The sequence below is a fragment of the Gadus morhua genome, chromosome 7 (genome assembly GCF_902167405.1).
Source record: "Gadus morhua chromosome 7, gadMor3.0, whole genome shotgun sequence".
In the NCBI taxonomy this organism is placed as follows: Eukaryota; Metazoa; Chordata; class Actinopteri; order Gadiformes; family Gadidae; genus Gadus; species Gadus morhua.
The window spans coordinates 27,115,229-27,131,670 of NC_044054.1; the positions used below are offsets into that span (position 1 = coordinate 27,115,229).

The 16,442-nt window shown below is 44.5% G+C and overlaps 3 protein-coding genes across 5 annotated transcripts in view; 1 reads left to right on the top strand and 2 right to left on the bottom strand.

Moving 5' to 3' along the window:
• Positions 1–1,328: 1,328 nt before the first annotated feature.
• tmem240a (transmembrane protein 240a) lies at positions 1,329–10,014 on the bottom strand. The gene is made up of 4 exons (XM_030361845.1): positions 8,734–10,014; positions 8,272–8,378; positions 5,599–5,807; positions 1,329–2,390 (listed from the first exon to the last, which is right to left on the bottom strand). The coding sequence occupies exons 1-4, from the start codon at positions 8,788–8,790 to the stop codon at positions 2,236–2,238; spliced, it is 528 nt and encodes a 175-aa protein (XP_030217705.1). The 5' UTR covers positions 8,791–10,014; the 3' UTR covers positions 1,329–2,235.
• A 606-nt stretch (positions 10,015–10,620) lies between these two features.
• On the top strand, positions 10,621–15,518 carry otud3 (OTU deubiquitinase 3). Of its 3 annotated transcripts, none has more exons than XM_030361825.1 (9): positions 10,621–10,731; positions 10,970–11,068; positions 11,775–12,014; positions 12,507–12,655; positions 12,887–12,999; positions 13,113–13,235; positions 13,741–13,864; positions 14,429–14,586; positions 14,843–15,518. In XM_030361825.1, exons 3-9 carry the CDS (start codon positions 11,809–11,811, stop codon positions 15,005–15,007), a joined length of 1,038 nt encoding a protein of 345 aa, XP_030217685.1. In that variant the 5' UTR covers positions 10,621–10,731; positions 10,970–11,068; positions 11,775–11,808; the 3' UTR covers positions 15,008–15,518. The 3 variants fall into 3 exon arrangements, with proteins under 3 accessions (XP_030217685.1, XP_030217684.1, XP_030217686.1); XM_030361824.1 differs by having other exon boundaries at positions 10,979–11,068; XM_030361826.1 differs by lacking the exon at positions 10,970–11,068 and having other exon boundaries at positions 10,626–10,731.
• A 358-nt stretch (positions 15,519–15,876) lies between these two features.
• The window catches only part of zgc:171775 (STKc_p38 domain-containing protein), a 6,370-nt gene continuing 5,804 nt past the window's right edge, over positions 15,877–16,442 (bottom strand). Inside the window, exon 12 of the mRNA XM_030361814.1 lies at positions 15,877–16,442. This exon is cut by the window's right edge and continues 10 nt beyond it. Within this exon, the coding sequence (XP_030217674.1) occupies positions 16,391–16,442 (52 nt within the window). The 3' untranslated portion in view covers positions 15,877–16,390.

The window sequence follows — 16,442 nt, forward strand, 5'->3', positions numbered from 1 at the left end:
GATGATGTGCTTTAAACACATGCAGCTTGAAAGCCCTACCAATGCTTCTCAGCTGAGGATTATTGGAGAAGGCAAAGAACTAGAGTCCAGGGGTCCATACTGATATTTAAATGTGGGCTTTTGAAGCCATTTGACACTAGTAGGTTTAAATTCAAGGATTGTCTCATTGCAAAAATATATATAAATGTACAAATGCCATTTTACATATCCCTTAGATATAATACGTTTACAAAATGTGTAAATCAATAAATGCTATAGTATTGAAATGAGCCTTGTGTGTGATCAAAAGGTTGTGAATATGGATATTGGCAGCAGCCCGGGGTTCTGTTAGACCTCATGTTTTGAGTGACACAAGCATCAGGGCTCACTGATGTGCTTCAACGGCACTTTTAATAAAACAGACATTTCATCCTCACAACAGCAATGTCTGGACAGAGAGGAGGCGGGGCTTGGGTCAGGGTTCCTTGCGCGGATAGGCTGGTTGCTCCTGATAGCTTTGAAGGAATTGGGTGCATCAAAACTGTCATCAATCATGAAAAATAAAAACAGCACTGACAACAAGGACAGAGAGAAGGACAGATCAGTTCCGTCTTGTCGGGCCGAAGAGAACGGCAAGGAAAACCCTGACCCACGAACTAGGGCTCCACTCCCACGCACATATTTACAACAAAGAAAAGTAGTACATTCATTGAATTGACAAAGTAACAAAGCGAATCAACCAGTGTTTTGTTCTTTTTTTTTTGTAGTTGCAGAAATCAAATGGTTTACATCTAGTTTGTAACCAGACATGTGCTCCAGTTCAGATCATTATTGGTACCGCCATTCACAAGTCAATTAACTTCCAAATAGGTTTCTATCTGTAAACTACCAAGACAAAAACGTCCTCCTCCCCACACACGCACCCGTTGAGGAATCCCCCGTACCCAATATGTATAAGTATTTACAGAAGCAGCAATCTAACCATTTCATCACAAAAATATTCAGCCCCCCCCCCCCCCCCCCCCCTCCCCCCCAACCCACTCATAGAGAAAAGAGAAAGAACGCATGACACTCCATTCTCACGGCGCCATTTTACAAACTACACCCACATCTTACCCTGTTCTAAAAGAGCATGCCAAGTTGAACAATAAACACACAAAATGTCTCTCTATACAGGAAAAAAAATAACCTTAATTTATTTTTTTTGTTCTTTTCTTCCTCCTCCCTCCCCCCACAGCGGTTCACATGGACGTAACACAAGATTCAACATGGACCCTCCTGGTTTACGTCCGTTTCAAACTTCCGGGACATTTAGTGGAGTGTTGTTTGGCAGGTTTCCTTTTTATCTTCTTTGTCCTAAGAAAGTCACGTTATGACGGGACGGGGGCCATTAGTGGGTGTCTGGGTTACACAAGTACAAGTGGTATGACCAGCAATAGTGGTCTTACAAGTGGTCGCACTAGTGGTCTTACAAGTGGTCGCAGTATTGGTAGCACCAGTGGTAGCACCAGTGGCCGCACTAGTGGTAGCACAAGTGGTCTCACTAGTGTTCGCACAAGTGTTTGCACTATTGGTTGACAAGTGGTAGCACTAGTGGTCTTACAAGTGGTAGCACTAGTGGTCGCACAAGTGTTTGCACTAGTTGGAGCACTAGTGGTCGTACTAGTGGTCACACTAGTGGTTGACAAGTGCTAGCACTAGTGGTCGCACAAGTGCTAGCACAAGTGGTCGCACCAGTGCTAGCACTAGTGGTCTCACAAGTGCTGGCGATAGTGGTAACACTAGGGATTGACAGGTGCTAGCACTAGTGGTCTTACAAGTGCTAGCACTAGTGGTCTTCAAGTGCTAGCACTAGTGGTCTTACAAAAGCAATAGTGGTAGCACAAGTGCTAGCAATAGTGGTAGCACAAGTGCTAGCAATAGTGGTAGCAAAAGTGCTAGCACTAGTGGTGGCACTAATGTTAGCACCAGTGGTCGTACCAGTGGTCGTACCAGTGATAGCACTAGTTGTCGTACAATTGACCGTGCTAGTGGTAGCACTAGTGTGTCCTACTAGTGATAGCACTAGTGGTCGTACAAGTGGTCGTACAAGTGGTAGAGCAGGACAGTTTTCTCCAGGATCTGAGGCATCTGTTGGCAATGGAGCAGTTTCAGGGACTTAAAATGGGAGAAGGGAAGAAGTATTTTCAGGTTGGCGGGATAGGGAGTGGGGGGTGGGGGAATGTATTTTACTTGAGTCCTTGGGGCGTTTCAGATTCAGAGGTGGCGGGGGCTGGGGTGGCCGTTGTGGTAGAGCTTCTGCTTGATGTGCACCATGTTGCCACTGGAGTCCTCGAGCTGCCGGTGTTGGGAGCGACGCCTCAGGTCCCGCAGGTTGCAGAACTGGGGGAGCCACGACCAGGAGGGGGTGTCTGGGGGGGGGGGAAAGAGTTGGGTTAATTATGCATTCATTAAAATAAAGCAACGCATAAACTTTCGATTTTATTCATAAATTAACATATTCATATCTAGACATTTATATATAATTTATATATATATATATACTTAAATATATATATATATATATATATATATATATATATATATATATATATATATATATATATATATATATATATATATATATATATATATATATATATTTAAGTAAGGCCTATCTTTTAACAGCTGTGACACTGCCCATTCTCTGACGTGCTTGACAAAAGAGCCAGTCTATATAAGTCTTCAGGACACCAGGTTTATCTTGGCTTTAACGACTTTTAATTCTGGGAAGTGAGGCAGCAGATGCGTTCTGCGCCCAACACAGAGTGACGTATACAAGGTAAAGATTGGACGCGGTCAATAATGCGATGAGGAGGCAGAGTGGCCTCAACGCCCTTCATTCTCCCCCGCTTGCCCTTGACTTCTGGCGCACGCACGTGGATCACTGTGAGGTTCCCTTCACGGCTCTACTTCAGACAAAACACACTTTTCGATGTATCGCTCAAACACTGAATGGACTCAGTGCTGATACAGTGCGATAATCAACACTGACTCCCCACGTGCCAAACGCCTTATTGCGATGTTTTCTGCTCTCGGTGGTTCTATATTTGATTCCTCACGCTGCCGGTAGCGTAGTGGGAGGCCCCGGTCGTCAGGAAACCAGGACTGACGGAACAACACCAAAACATGAATGGCTGCGCGTGGCTGGAGACAGCGAACCGCGTAGCATCCATTCTAAACCCAGCAGACGGATCTCTGCTAGTTGGAGGACGGGGGAGTTCGGGGGAGGGTGTGGGAGGGTGAGGGAGGTGGGGGAAGGGTTGAAGCCGAGCAGTGGGGGTGGGTTATTTATAGCTTCTCCTCTGAAGGGTATCTGTAGTGAGAGGGGGAAGAAGGTGGAGGATGGAGGAATAAAGATTTAAATCATGAGGTCAACTCTTACAATACAATGGCTGTATTGATCTAATCAGGTGATACAGGATTTAAATGAAAAACAAGAATGAAAGACGTTATTTTCCAGCTTCCTGACGTTTTTATTGAATAGGGTAGATGTCCAGAAATACACTTCCCAAGGGGGGAAGGGGTGGAGCTCCATAAATGGCATCAGGAATATCCTCTCTGTGTGTGTGCTTGTGTGTGTTAGAGTGTATGTGTGTGTTGGCGCGTGTGTGTCGGCGTGTGTGTACGCGTACAGATGGGCTTTCTATTTATAGCTTTGGAGAAGGGTATGTGTGAGTGTGTGTGTCTATGACAGCATATCCCCCCCAGCCTCACCTTCACATCACATCCAACACACACACACACACACACACACACACACACACACACACACACACACACACACACACACACACACACACACACACACACACACACACATACACACCAGCAATAGAGGACTGAACAAACCTGACCCAGCCACAGCATCACATCCAATACACACACACACACACACACACACACACACACACACACACACACACACACACACACACACACACACACACACACACACACACACACACACACACACACACACACACACACACACTGTCTCATTATCTGCCTCTGTCTCTCTCCTCTCTCAGTCTCTTTCTCTGTCTACTTCTCTGTCTCTCTCAGCCTCTCTTTATAAAACAATGCTTTCGAATAACACACCAACACCATCCACCCTATGGCTTCAAAACTTGATTATTGGGTGAAACCAAGAATAGCTTTCCCAAGCTAGTTTCTCACATCGAGGCCAGTGTCTGGTGAGCAGCCTGCAGGATGTGCCTGATGCCACTGAGTGCTTCACATTCAAGAGTTAAGGCACCTAGAATATTCAGGGTTTATACATCAGGAATGGTTATAGCTCTCCCTAGCATTCATATAGAGAGAGATTCAGCTTCCGTATATATGAGGATCAGAGATAGCATGCATACACTTTGTTAATATTATATTAATTTATATATATATATATATATATATATATATATATATATATATATATATATATATATATATATATATATACATATATATAACATTTCAAATGTTTATTCAAGCCCATCAAATATATGTCATTGCTTAACATAAATTGTTAATTTGCTTTTATTTGAAATAAGAAATTAAAATATTCGGTTTGTGACTATTGAGCCTGATCTGAAACCAAATATCACTATATTTGTAGATTATTATGACCAAGGACATCTCTCGACAAAGATCTCATCACATCCAATCACATCCCCAAAAATGCATGTGTTAAGAATCTGGCTATAATTCAAAGATGCCACATATATCTGTGTCTTCACTGAAAACCTCAAGTCTCTATCTCTCTCTCTCTCGCATTGATTAAACAAAAGGACTTTCTTTCAACTCTACTTCTGGCAGTTTGCAGCTCTGCATCTCAAAGTCCAGTTAAAGGCGCTTTCAGACTAATTACTTTTACTGACATATAAGCACAAATGTCTATTGATACTATACGGTTGATCCTTATAGATGGCACCGACTGTGGCTGGTTTGGTTGCAGATTAAGTTCTTTAAATCTGTCTAGAAAACAGAATCACATCTACCTTACACTGGCTATAATTACATTATAATAATCACATTATAATAATAAAATGATATATATCAGTAATCTCATATTTTATTATTTTCAGTAATTTAATAGTAAGACAATATAAAGCTTAACATTACAGCTCTTATGTTTCATTCATTGCTAAGCAGCTGGCTTTGACTATTCCTATTCCCCTTCTACGATCCACCAAGCTGATTCTTTGTTTGCAAAGTGGTTGCCAACCGGGGTATGTGAACCCAGAAGAACCTGAACCCTGGGGGAGATGAACCCAGGGGGTAAATTAACACTAAGGGTACATGAAGCCCTAGGATTGTTTTAATATTTTATACATTGATTATTGCTGATCAATTAGGTTATGAGAAGGAACAGATGTATGCCTCTTCTATTTTAAACTCCTGGGCCATTAGTAGTAATAATTATGCTATATGGTGATAGTATAAGTTCCCGACTCAGCAATACCTCAAATAATTCCATATCTAAAATAGTGCTATCTGGTAATATTATGCTATTAGTTCAAAGGAAACTGGTTTGGTGTGGAGGAGGTGGACAACGTGTGGGAGGAGAATGCGCTAGCTTACCGTAGTAGCGGCTAGCTCTCCATGCCCGCACGGCGCAGTGGAGCAGCCCGTCCATCCACAGCAGCAGCCAACTGATGCAGAAGCCCAGCAGCAAGCCCAGCATTAAGTCCATCTCCTGCTTGGTCACGCTGTCACTCACAAAGTAGTTCTCCGAGGAGTCCACCAACGAGTGATCGCCGTCGTACGGGATCACATAGTGAACGTGATGTCTAGAGAGAGGAGACGGAGAAAGGCCAACGCTGGTTATTATGGGTTGGGTCAAAATGCAAAACGCAACTCCAGTTATGGTGCAGTAATGACTATGGTAGGGCTTGTGACCCCTGATGATGTGTGATTAGGCACATTGAAAACATAATTTTGTTACTGCGAACCATTCCGAGCCAGGTGATGATGGAGGAAAAAAATGGGTGCTCCTCTTTGCACAACTATCTGGCTGGTTTCTCTTCTGAATTATAAATCCAGTCAAAACCATCCTCCCACTCCAAACTAGTAACAACATGACATAAGCCAAAAGATAAAATTTTATCATATGGTTGCTTTAAGATCCAACCCCTTCACATTTTGTATCTTTGTGGTACAGAATCTCAAGAGCGAAAGCATTAAGTAGACCTACTTCAGAAATTCAGTATCAAACATAAGTGTAAGGAGGAAGTGAAACACATGTAGGGAATGATAAAACAATGGGAACCACCGGCTCCAACCACCATTCTAATTTAGCTGTGAACTCATTCAAACAAACCGTATCTTCACCCTAGCATCATTTTGGCCAGTATAATGAAACAATGGTTTACCATCTCATCTTACTATACCGAACAGCATCATCTATGTTTTAAAAACCTGCCTAATGCAACACCTTCTCTGAAAATAATCTCTGTAATCACTGAGTAATTCAACCCCAAATTAACGACGACAATGACTGAGGAAGACAAAGGTTTGTGTGTGTGTGTGTGTGTATGTGTGTGTGTGTGTGTGTGTGTGTGTGTGTGTGTGTGTGTGTGTGTGTGTGTGTGTGTGTGTGTGTGTGTGTGTGTGTGTGTGTGTGTGTGTGTGTGTGTGTGTGTGTGTGTGTGTGTGTGTGTGTGTGTGTGTTTGATTCTAGTTTGATTAAAGCTGCCTTGATGGGATTCTCAGTTCTGGGTGTACCGCGGAGCTCTAGTCTCAGCCACACATTGCTGTCTTACGGAATGACCGTCTCTAACTTTTCAGGTCAGTGAATGTCTGCATCACTAGACAATGACCTGAAAACAGGGAAGAGGGATTGGAGCCGATACAGTAGCTGTTCCAGACATCTGCAACCATTTGTGATGGTATTATTATCATTCCTAAAGAGAGTTGCATTATTGCACACTTAAGTCCGCAAGCAGAGAAGATGATGTCGGGTCGATTGTGAAATTTCGGACATCAATCAAAGAGCTGCTTGAGTTACAAACGGGGGGCGGTGTGACATAGATTTCTTGCATTCTGTGCATTTGCATCAATAGTCTCGTGTTGTGTATATTGTCCAAAACAAACACTCGGTCACACTTAGTGTGAAAGCGAGCACTTTAAAACACTTAACAAATGCCCTTGCAGTACACAACATATGGATTTAAATTCCTTACAAATTCTGTTTCCGTCATGCCCTCATAAACGCTAACAAAGTGAGACCTTATGATCAGCTCTGACCAGGCTTAGAAAGCAGATCACTCAGGCTGCTCTGAAACAGTCTCCTATTGGGGTATGGGTTATAAAGGGAACTTTATTGACCATCTCTGACTTAACAAACAATCCCAGTCCAGATCCACTGAGTTACATTTGCCCTGTAACTAAACTGTTCTTGATGCAAATGAATGCTGATAATCGTACTGAATAATGGCATAAATTCACCTTTCGGCACAAACAAATCGTTTTCAATAAAGTCAGTTTCCAAAACGGACAACTCAAGACACCATTAAAACCTGTATCGTTTGGCAATAACCAACTACGCCTATACACTGTAAAATGCCAAAGCAAATAATTCAGGAGCTTTTTAAATCGACATAATGTATTTATGTGGCTTCAACACCGTTTCGTATGCAGCGGACCCCAAATCTGCCCTGGTAAATACCGAGACATACTGGAGACCAATAGGCCGACGCCACCACCACAAATAATCGGCTCCTACGCTGACAACAGTTTAGCAGCATCTCAAGTCATTTGATGCAAATACCGGGGCACCATTCCTTAGATAATCGCTCGAAATCTTCGTTGGGCCCATTGAGCACATTAAGGTTTGACAAGCAAAACAACGGCGCGATTTGCCGCTGCTGCCCACACACACACACACACACACACACACACACACACACACACACACACACACACACACACACACACACACACACACACACACACACACACGCATACACGCACGCACACGCACACACACACACACACACACACACACACACACACACACACACACACACACACACGGTCAAGGACCCACGCGCATACGCGAACGCACACGCGTGCACACACGCACGCACGCACGCACGCACGCACACACGCACGCACGCACGCACGCACACACACACACACACACACACACACACACACACACACACACACACACACACACACACACACACACACACACACACACACACACTGTCTAATGAAAATATTAGGCCAAACGATGGAGGTGGCGTTTACCTTCCACAGTTGCAGTGACAGACGCGGTCTTCCCCCCGGAGATGCGGTAAGATGTAGTTGTGAAAGCGGTCCAGTAGCGCGTTCATGTCCATTAAACAGGCTACTGCCTGCAAACAACCATTCCTGTCAGTCGGGACATGTCGATCCGTAGACTAAACAACACATCACTGGTTTTATATCCAGCCCTATATATTTATATGAGAAAACCGGTCCTGATCCTCAGATAAACAGTTTATAACCTACTTGTTACAGCAGGTAATTAAATATGAAGTAACCTAATTATACATGTCTGATTGTAGGCTGGCTCTGATTTTTAGAGATGGTTCTATTCTATATTTATGGCATATGTAGGCCTATTGGTGACATGATTATATTACATTCTTATTTATTTCAGCAAATGGAAGGAAACGGTTTCATGAAAATATTGAGAAAGACATATATATAATAGTGTGTATGGCTTACCATCACAATCGAAGCACCAAGAATCATAAAAATCATGGTGGTTGTGATCATATGCATTAAAACTCCTGAACCGGCCGCTGTTCGTGTCGCCCTCCTCTATCCGCGGCGCTGTGGACGCTCCGGTCGGGCTCGAGGTGCGCTGTCCCGGGATGAGACGCTCATCGAGGCGGCCTTATACCGCACCTGGCCCCCGGTCCTTTGACTGCCCGGGCTGGGGTGCAGCAACACGGCACACGAGGTGGGCTCCAGCCGGCCCTGTCTCTCCCACCGTCCTCAGCCGCGTTCCACAAGACAAGATAGCTCCTCAACGGCCTTCTTCCCAACACCTATTCCAGATATCTGTCGAGTCGATAGCGCAGACCGGCTCTGGTACCTGCGGAGGCTCCAGCGGGCCGGGGTTTGGCTGATCCGGGTTGCGGGTATCGATGTGTCCTGTGTCCTAATTACTGATGCAGAGGTATCTTTCCGGTTACGTTTTTCAACCGATTAGCTCCTCTGGATAACACACAAACACATACACACATGCACACACAAACACGCACACACATATAAGGCCTATATAGGGCTATAAAAAAAAATCCCCCACTGGTGTTCCCCGGGTAGATGTAGGCCACGCCCCCTTTCCAAGTTCCTCGAGCCTCGGCGTTTTTTGCTGGTATTTATTCTGAAGAGTTTCCCTTCACGGTCTCCTGGAATCCATCGGAGTGTAGTGTATAGCCTCGGTGTTTCAAAACGATCGCTCTCTCGGTCCCATATCACAATGCGCCCATGCAGCATCAGATCATCCAGCGTCGAGCCCTACAGCGCATCCAATGGACACACAGACCCACCCTTCAGCCCCCGTTCAGTCCACACGAGCATCGGTAGGTGCTTCCACTCCCGAAACCAGACATCATAATCCCATCTTGTCTCCCAGCATCCAGCTTCCACATCCCCTCCCACTCGGGCTGCGATCTCCTGCAGCGTACGACAAGAGCTCACGACCGAATTCGTGTACTCGAGGCTGTCTTTATAGCACTGAGCTTGTCATCTTTTTTTCTTGATGACCAATATGAGAATTTGGTTTCAATCAATGTTTACTTGCTTCCGCGATCAGTTGTGCATTCATCAGCCTTCACAAGACGGTGCACTCTCTGATTCTGCGCCATTTGTCCGGGCCCCATTTCAGTTCATATGTCCCGGGTAATTCGTCGAATAGACCCATTACGTCTGAACACTGGACGTCATTGCCAAATGGTTCGCTGAATAAAGGACATTATATTTGTAGAAATGACAGTGAACTCATGGTTTAAACTGGTATTGTGTAAAGGCATAGGCTACTGTTTCAGCACCTCGGAGAGCGGACTAATTGGCGAACAGCTGTTTACACGCTCTTAGTGGCCCAGTACAACATATTGTGTGTATAAATTGGTACTGGTCAATTAACTGCAACTGCAATGTTGAAACACATATTTTTTAATAAAGCATATATATATATATTTTAAACATTTTGTTTGAAATATTGTTGAGCACATTTAAATTTTTCTGTGTCACAAATATGGCAGGAATTGGAGCACAACGGAATATATCAAACCAACCCTTGGGGGAATTTTGAATTCTGAATTAAGTCAAAACTTTTACCTATATACTTTACAGTCTATGGCCTTACAGCCAGATGTGTGGATGAGAGTAGGGTTACTCTTTTTATAAGAAGTCCATTGTTGGGTTGTCCATAGTAGTATCTTCCTTGAAATGGTAGATATGAATAGTAAGTCTACTTCAAAAATGACATGGCCTTGAGCATATCTCTACATAATTGCCTAACTAAAATTGCTGTAACAAGCCAGCAGATGTCACTGGCTGCGCAACTTGGTTTGGGCTTATCGAGGTTCCGTACCATATGACGTAAACTACATTATGCGGAAGTGGATTTGTAAACAAAACGAAGAGTAAAGCGAATTTATTTTGCCTTCGCCAAAACAAAAGCGATACCTTAGGGATTTCAAAGAAATAGTACATGTAAGTAATGCGTTTGCGCTTGGTCAAAAATCCTCATCAACTTAGTTCTGGAAATTGCATTTTTAATTGGCATACGATGCATGTACATTTGATTAATATAACAATTTAGGAAGCTAGCTGCAGATGTTAGCAAGTTGCTACATGCCCATAAATTCATTGGCAGGTTTGCCCTCGACTTCTTCCACCAAGGGAAATATTCACAATTTCACAATATAAAACCCAAACTAACCCAACAAAGGGCACGCAGGTTCGTTCACTGATGAAAGTCAAAGACGTGGAAGGAAATCTGAAGTTGCCAAGCTGTCCATTGGACAAGGAGAGAAGCACCGAACAGGGAGTAAGTAAGAGACAGCTCCACGTAAAGACCGTATGAAACAACTGGGTTTTGAATACTCAGCTTAACTCACTTTATTATTCGAAACATTAAAACGAACTTGTTTATTAACTAGCCTCATAACCTCATACAACATTTTTAGTTTTTCATCACGCAAAATGTATTTTTTTGTTACGAATTGTACTCCTTGTTAATATTATAAATGGAATCTATACTTTTTGGATTGGTCAGTGTGATGATGGAGACAGGTGTATAAGTTAAGGAGCCATATTACTACGACACAAGACACACTTGTGTCGATGCAGCTCCAACCAACCCTAATTATTCCCAAACGTAACTAACTGTCGTCAACTCACCGCAGTAGGGTTCGAACCGCCAACCCCAGGATCGAAAGGCAAAACCTCTGATTGAGGTTCCAAAATTAACCTTTATAAAGTTGTCTTTACCTGCCAAAGAGTATAAGTCTACCCACCATTGGCTGATGGCCGGTGCTTTTTGGACTGACAAAACCTGTTCTGCTAACTAACCACTAATTACTACTGACTATGTGTGACTAGTAGGTGGGCTGCACATTGACCTCGTACAACATCTGCAATCTAATTCCCCCAAAATGTGTCTTCCTCTTCTTTTGGTTGCAGTGGAGAAGCCTTGAGCGATCTACAAATGGTCCAAACACATCGTTAATGACGTTGCGTTCATTCTTCTACAGTAGGCGCTAGGCGGCAGCAACCAGTGTGGCCGCCATGTCGAGGAAGCAGGTGGTCAAACCGGCCCGCGGCAACAAGAAAGGCGACGTTGAGCGCAAGAGAGACGGGCGGGCAGCCCGGCGTGCCATCGCCAAAGACCGCAAGAACCGCCCCCAGGACGCCGATGATGGGGAAGAGTTTGTCAGCTTCTCCAATCAGCTGCAGAGCCTGGGCCTGAAGCTGAGAGAAATACCTGGAGATGGGTGAGATAGTGGTACTGTAGTAGTAGTAGTAGTGGTGGTGGTGGTAGTAGTAGTAATAGTTGTAGTAGTTTGCTCAAGATGCCTACCGTTAAGGTTCTGTCTACAATGTTTAGCGATCAGATACTGAAACTGCTCGTGATGCGCCTTTTTCTTCTCTACGGTTCTTTTCACTGCGCATTAAAAGTTTATAAAATACGTTAAACTTTGGGCGCCGGGTGCGGAGTAGGGCCTATTCTCAACCAGAGGGAAAATGTATGTAACCCTGAATTAATTTCTACCTCCTAAATGGTCATATCGCTCCACCATTGACTTTTGGTAGGTTTCAATTAGGACACGATACATCATGAATCGAATGGTTCTCAGACCTTCATAAAGGATAGAAACATGAATTGGGAAGATCAATGCACACATGTGAACCGGCCCAGTGGGTTAAAGAAGCCGGTCCTGTGTTTGTAATGCGTTTATGCACGTGACCCCCCCCCCCCCATGCAGGAACTGTCTGTTCAGAGCTCTGGGAGACCAGCTGGAGGGCCACTCCCGGGGACACATTAACCTGCGCCAGGAGACGGTCGAGTACATGAAGTCCCATCGGAAGGACTTTGAGCCCTTTGTGGAGGACGACGTCCCCTTCGCAGATCACTGTAGGGGCCATCACACCTCCATTTATTGAACTGTTTCGTGAACCTTGGAATTGGTTAATAAGTCATACATCTAGAATCCAAAAAACATCCTCTTTTCATTTGGCTCGAGTAGCCAGATAATTTGTTCCGGATGGATGGAAGAGAACGATATGTCGGGTTCTGCGACTCCCTGGTTGAAAAGGTTTTGCTGACCCATCCATTTTGTGTGTTTTTTGTTCTGTGTGCCCGCAGTGTCTAACCTCTCCCAGCCGGGAACGTTTGCCGGGAATGACGCCATTGTTGCCTTCGCCCGCAGCCAGGAACTGAAGGTGGTCATTCACCAGCTGAACACCCCGCTTTGGGAGGTGGGTGGTGCTGACGCCAGGGACGGCGTCTGCTGGTTACAGAACACGAGGCAGTGGCGCTCGGCGTCATTGAACCGGAGTGTAAAGCGCCTGCTTCGCGTTCCTCTGTGCAGATCAAAGGTGTTGACAAGCACGCGTGCAGAGAGATGCACATCGCCTATCGCTACGGCGACCATTATGACAGCGTCCGCCGCATCGGAGACAACTCGGAAAGCCCGGCCCAGCTGCGCATAGAGGTACGCGCTCGCGCACACACATGCACAAACGCACACATACACACCAAGCACTCCCATCGAATCTCCTTGAGATTTGAAGGCAGGTTTCTGTTGCAAATATTGCTGTTGTATTTGGAACGAAAGAATACAGCCTCAATGTCTGAATAGATTTGGGCTGTTTTGATCACACACAGCAATGACTACTATATAATATTATATATAACCTTGTATACAAAAATCAATATGAATATAAATGTGCAAAAATCTATATCTATATCTATTTACCTTTACATTGCTACTACTCATTGAGTATTTGGTATATATTTGATTTTCATCGAAACCTTTTAATTATCCTATTGCTTCCTTTAATTTGTACTGTGACACCAATCCCATCTGGGAAACGGTTTGATCTGACGTCGACCAAAGTATAAACCCCGTTCAGCTCTGTTGTTGACCCCGCCCCCGTCGAGCCACCGTTGACGTGTCCCGTGTGTGCTCTGTGTTCTTCCTGTCGGACGCGGCGTAGAATCTGCACAACGCTGAGGGGCAGCAGCGGCAGTTTGGAGACGGTCATATGACGGCGGGAGAGCGCTCTCCCCCGCTGTACGAGGACAACGTGATCCTGAGCACCTATCAGCACCCAGCCGTCGGTGAGGGCCACCACATACGCCCATCCTAGCGGGCTGACGAGCAGGAATGAAGATGTAGATCTGACAAGCTACATCCGCTTGTGTGTGTGTGTGTTTGTGTGTGTGTGTGTGTGTAGGTGAAACCGAAATAGAAGCGAGCCTTTCATTTCTAAACGATAGATAGGTCAACTTTGTTGTTGAGAAATACCGCAACCAGGCGACCATAACAATAAAAAAACAAAGGAGCAAGGAAAGGGTGGACTGCTCACAAGCAAAGGGCGTCGCCTCAACTGGAAAGGTCGGAGACCTCATCCTGACCCCATCCTCTTTCAAAGCGAAATCCTGGATATGCTCCAATCAACACAACAAATATAATTGTTCACTACCCCTTACCGACTCCTCAATGACCTGTGTCGGAATCCTCTGAAATTCACAAGGTGGATACGGTCCACTAAATAGTCCACGCGGTAAACCCCGCCTTTTTTGTAACCCAACGAAAAGCCGGTACATATGAAAATCGGGTGATTTTCCCTGTTGTTGGTATAAGTGATTGAGGGTCTTTGTGTGTGTTTGCCCGTGGGGCAGATGACGAGGAATACCTCGGGCAGCTTAGCGCAGCCACCCTCAACGCTGAGTGGCTGTTAGACCCCGAGCCAGGATCCATCTCGGCCTGCAGTGGGACCCCCGCAGAAGGCAGTGACCCCCGGCCGCCACCAGAGGGCAACAACGCCCAGAAAGCCAAGGTATGCGATGGGGGGGACAGAGTATCGTTCATTTGATTTTCTTTGTTTCCTGCTTTTATTATAAGTGTGTCGCAAGATACCATGAATAAAATGTCAAAATAAGTTTAAAAGTGTATAGGTTTGAGTCGGGATGGCGGTGAAGCCAGCTGTCAGTGAAGAACAACGCGTTTGGTTTTCGGCACTCTGTCGTTTTACTTTGGTGTTGCGCTCTGGTTTTGATCCCGGCTGAGGGTGTTTCCTGTTTCCTGACGCCCAGGTTTCAAACAAGCTGAAGAAGGAGCAGCTGCGGCTGGAGAAGAAGAAGCGCCAGGAGGAGAGGCATCGACAGAAGGTCATCCAGAGCAAAGGAGCCCCAGAACACAACCAGAACCTGCCAGAGCCGGTGACGCTGGTGCCAGCGCTGAACACCCTCAGTATATAGACCCCAGGGGGGCGGCCCCAACAACAACCCTGAGACTCTCGCTGCCGACGGTTGGCGACAATGTTTTGCACATGATGCTACAGTTCTTTGATGGTTGGTGAGGCTGTCTGTGGAAGAACCTCCATAGTTCGGTGTTAAAATGCCTTTCACAACCACTTTGAATTGTGAAGCAGTGCCTGCGTTTGATGTGTGTCTGCGTGCATGTGTGTGTTCTTGGGATGCTTGAAAACGAGTGCAGCGTTGCATTCGGCGGGTTATTTTCTTTGTGCCAAGCGGGTAAGTAAATAGGTTGTTTCTCAAGAGATTTGGTTCCTATCTAGCTTATTGACATGGTAGTGAGCTTCGCTGGATAACGTAGGATAGCTACATTACCCCCCTGCTGATCAATCACTTTTTCCCATTTATATTAATTTGTTATTTTTATGCTCAGTTGTAGCCAAAGACTAAAGTAAAGGTTTTCATGGGACAAAAATGGAATATGGCAATAAAGCATAATTACTGTTATAATGTGGCTGTGTCCTGTCGGGTGAATTCTTAGAGGAAGGATCAGAGCTACTGCAACATAAACACAAGTCTAGCGTAATTACGATATCCTCCAGCACAAGTTATATAGTTGAACATGAACTCCTATATTTTAAACGTCACTTCTTATGTCTGTTCCCCTCTTTGGAGGAAGAAAAGTTATTATTATGTATAGAAATTCATGTGAATACATCTATACAAGTAATCTGCAGTAAAGAATGTTGAGGGTGATTGATGTAATGCTGTTGTCATTGTTGAAAAAGGTCTAGACAGCTAGACACAGTTTAGACATCTACAGATATATATCGGGTCAAATGTCCAGGCCTGTTGGTGAATAACGGCTCTTTTACATTGACATCTAGACATCGAGAAGGACCAGACATGTAGGTCCATCTAGAACGACCTACATGTCTGCTGTGTTCCTATTCATTCTTCATAACTCCTGTTTTATTATGCTCCAAAACGATCTGTTTCAAGGTACCTCAAGCCCCCTTAGTGAATCACTAGGGCCCATAGGGGGTACTGCAAAACTTTCCGAGCTCCCGTTTTCTTTGCGACCAGAAAATCACAGTTCTCAACAACTTTATTAAACAAAATACGATCGCAATTTTGATATGAAAAAACGTATTTATTAATCACAATATTTGTTTTATATATTTACTTTGAGTACTTTGACTGTTCTATTGTCTATTACATCATTCAGATTTCATTGAAATAAAATATATTTAAAATCTAAAGTATGCTGCCACCGGAATTGGTCAATAATGTTATTGTATTCAGACAGTAACGGGCCTATATGATGTTATTGTATTCGGACAGTAGAGGGCGGCACTTCATCATGGATTCGTCGGAGCTGGCGTCTCACATCGCTGTGTTTCTGGGGTTGACAGGATCGAAGGTCATAATCTCCATG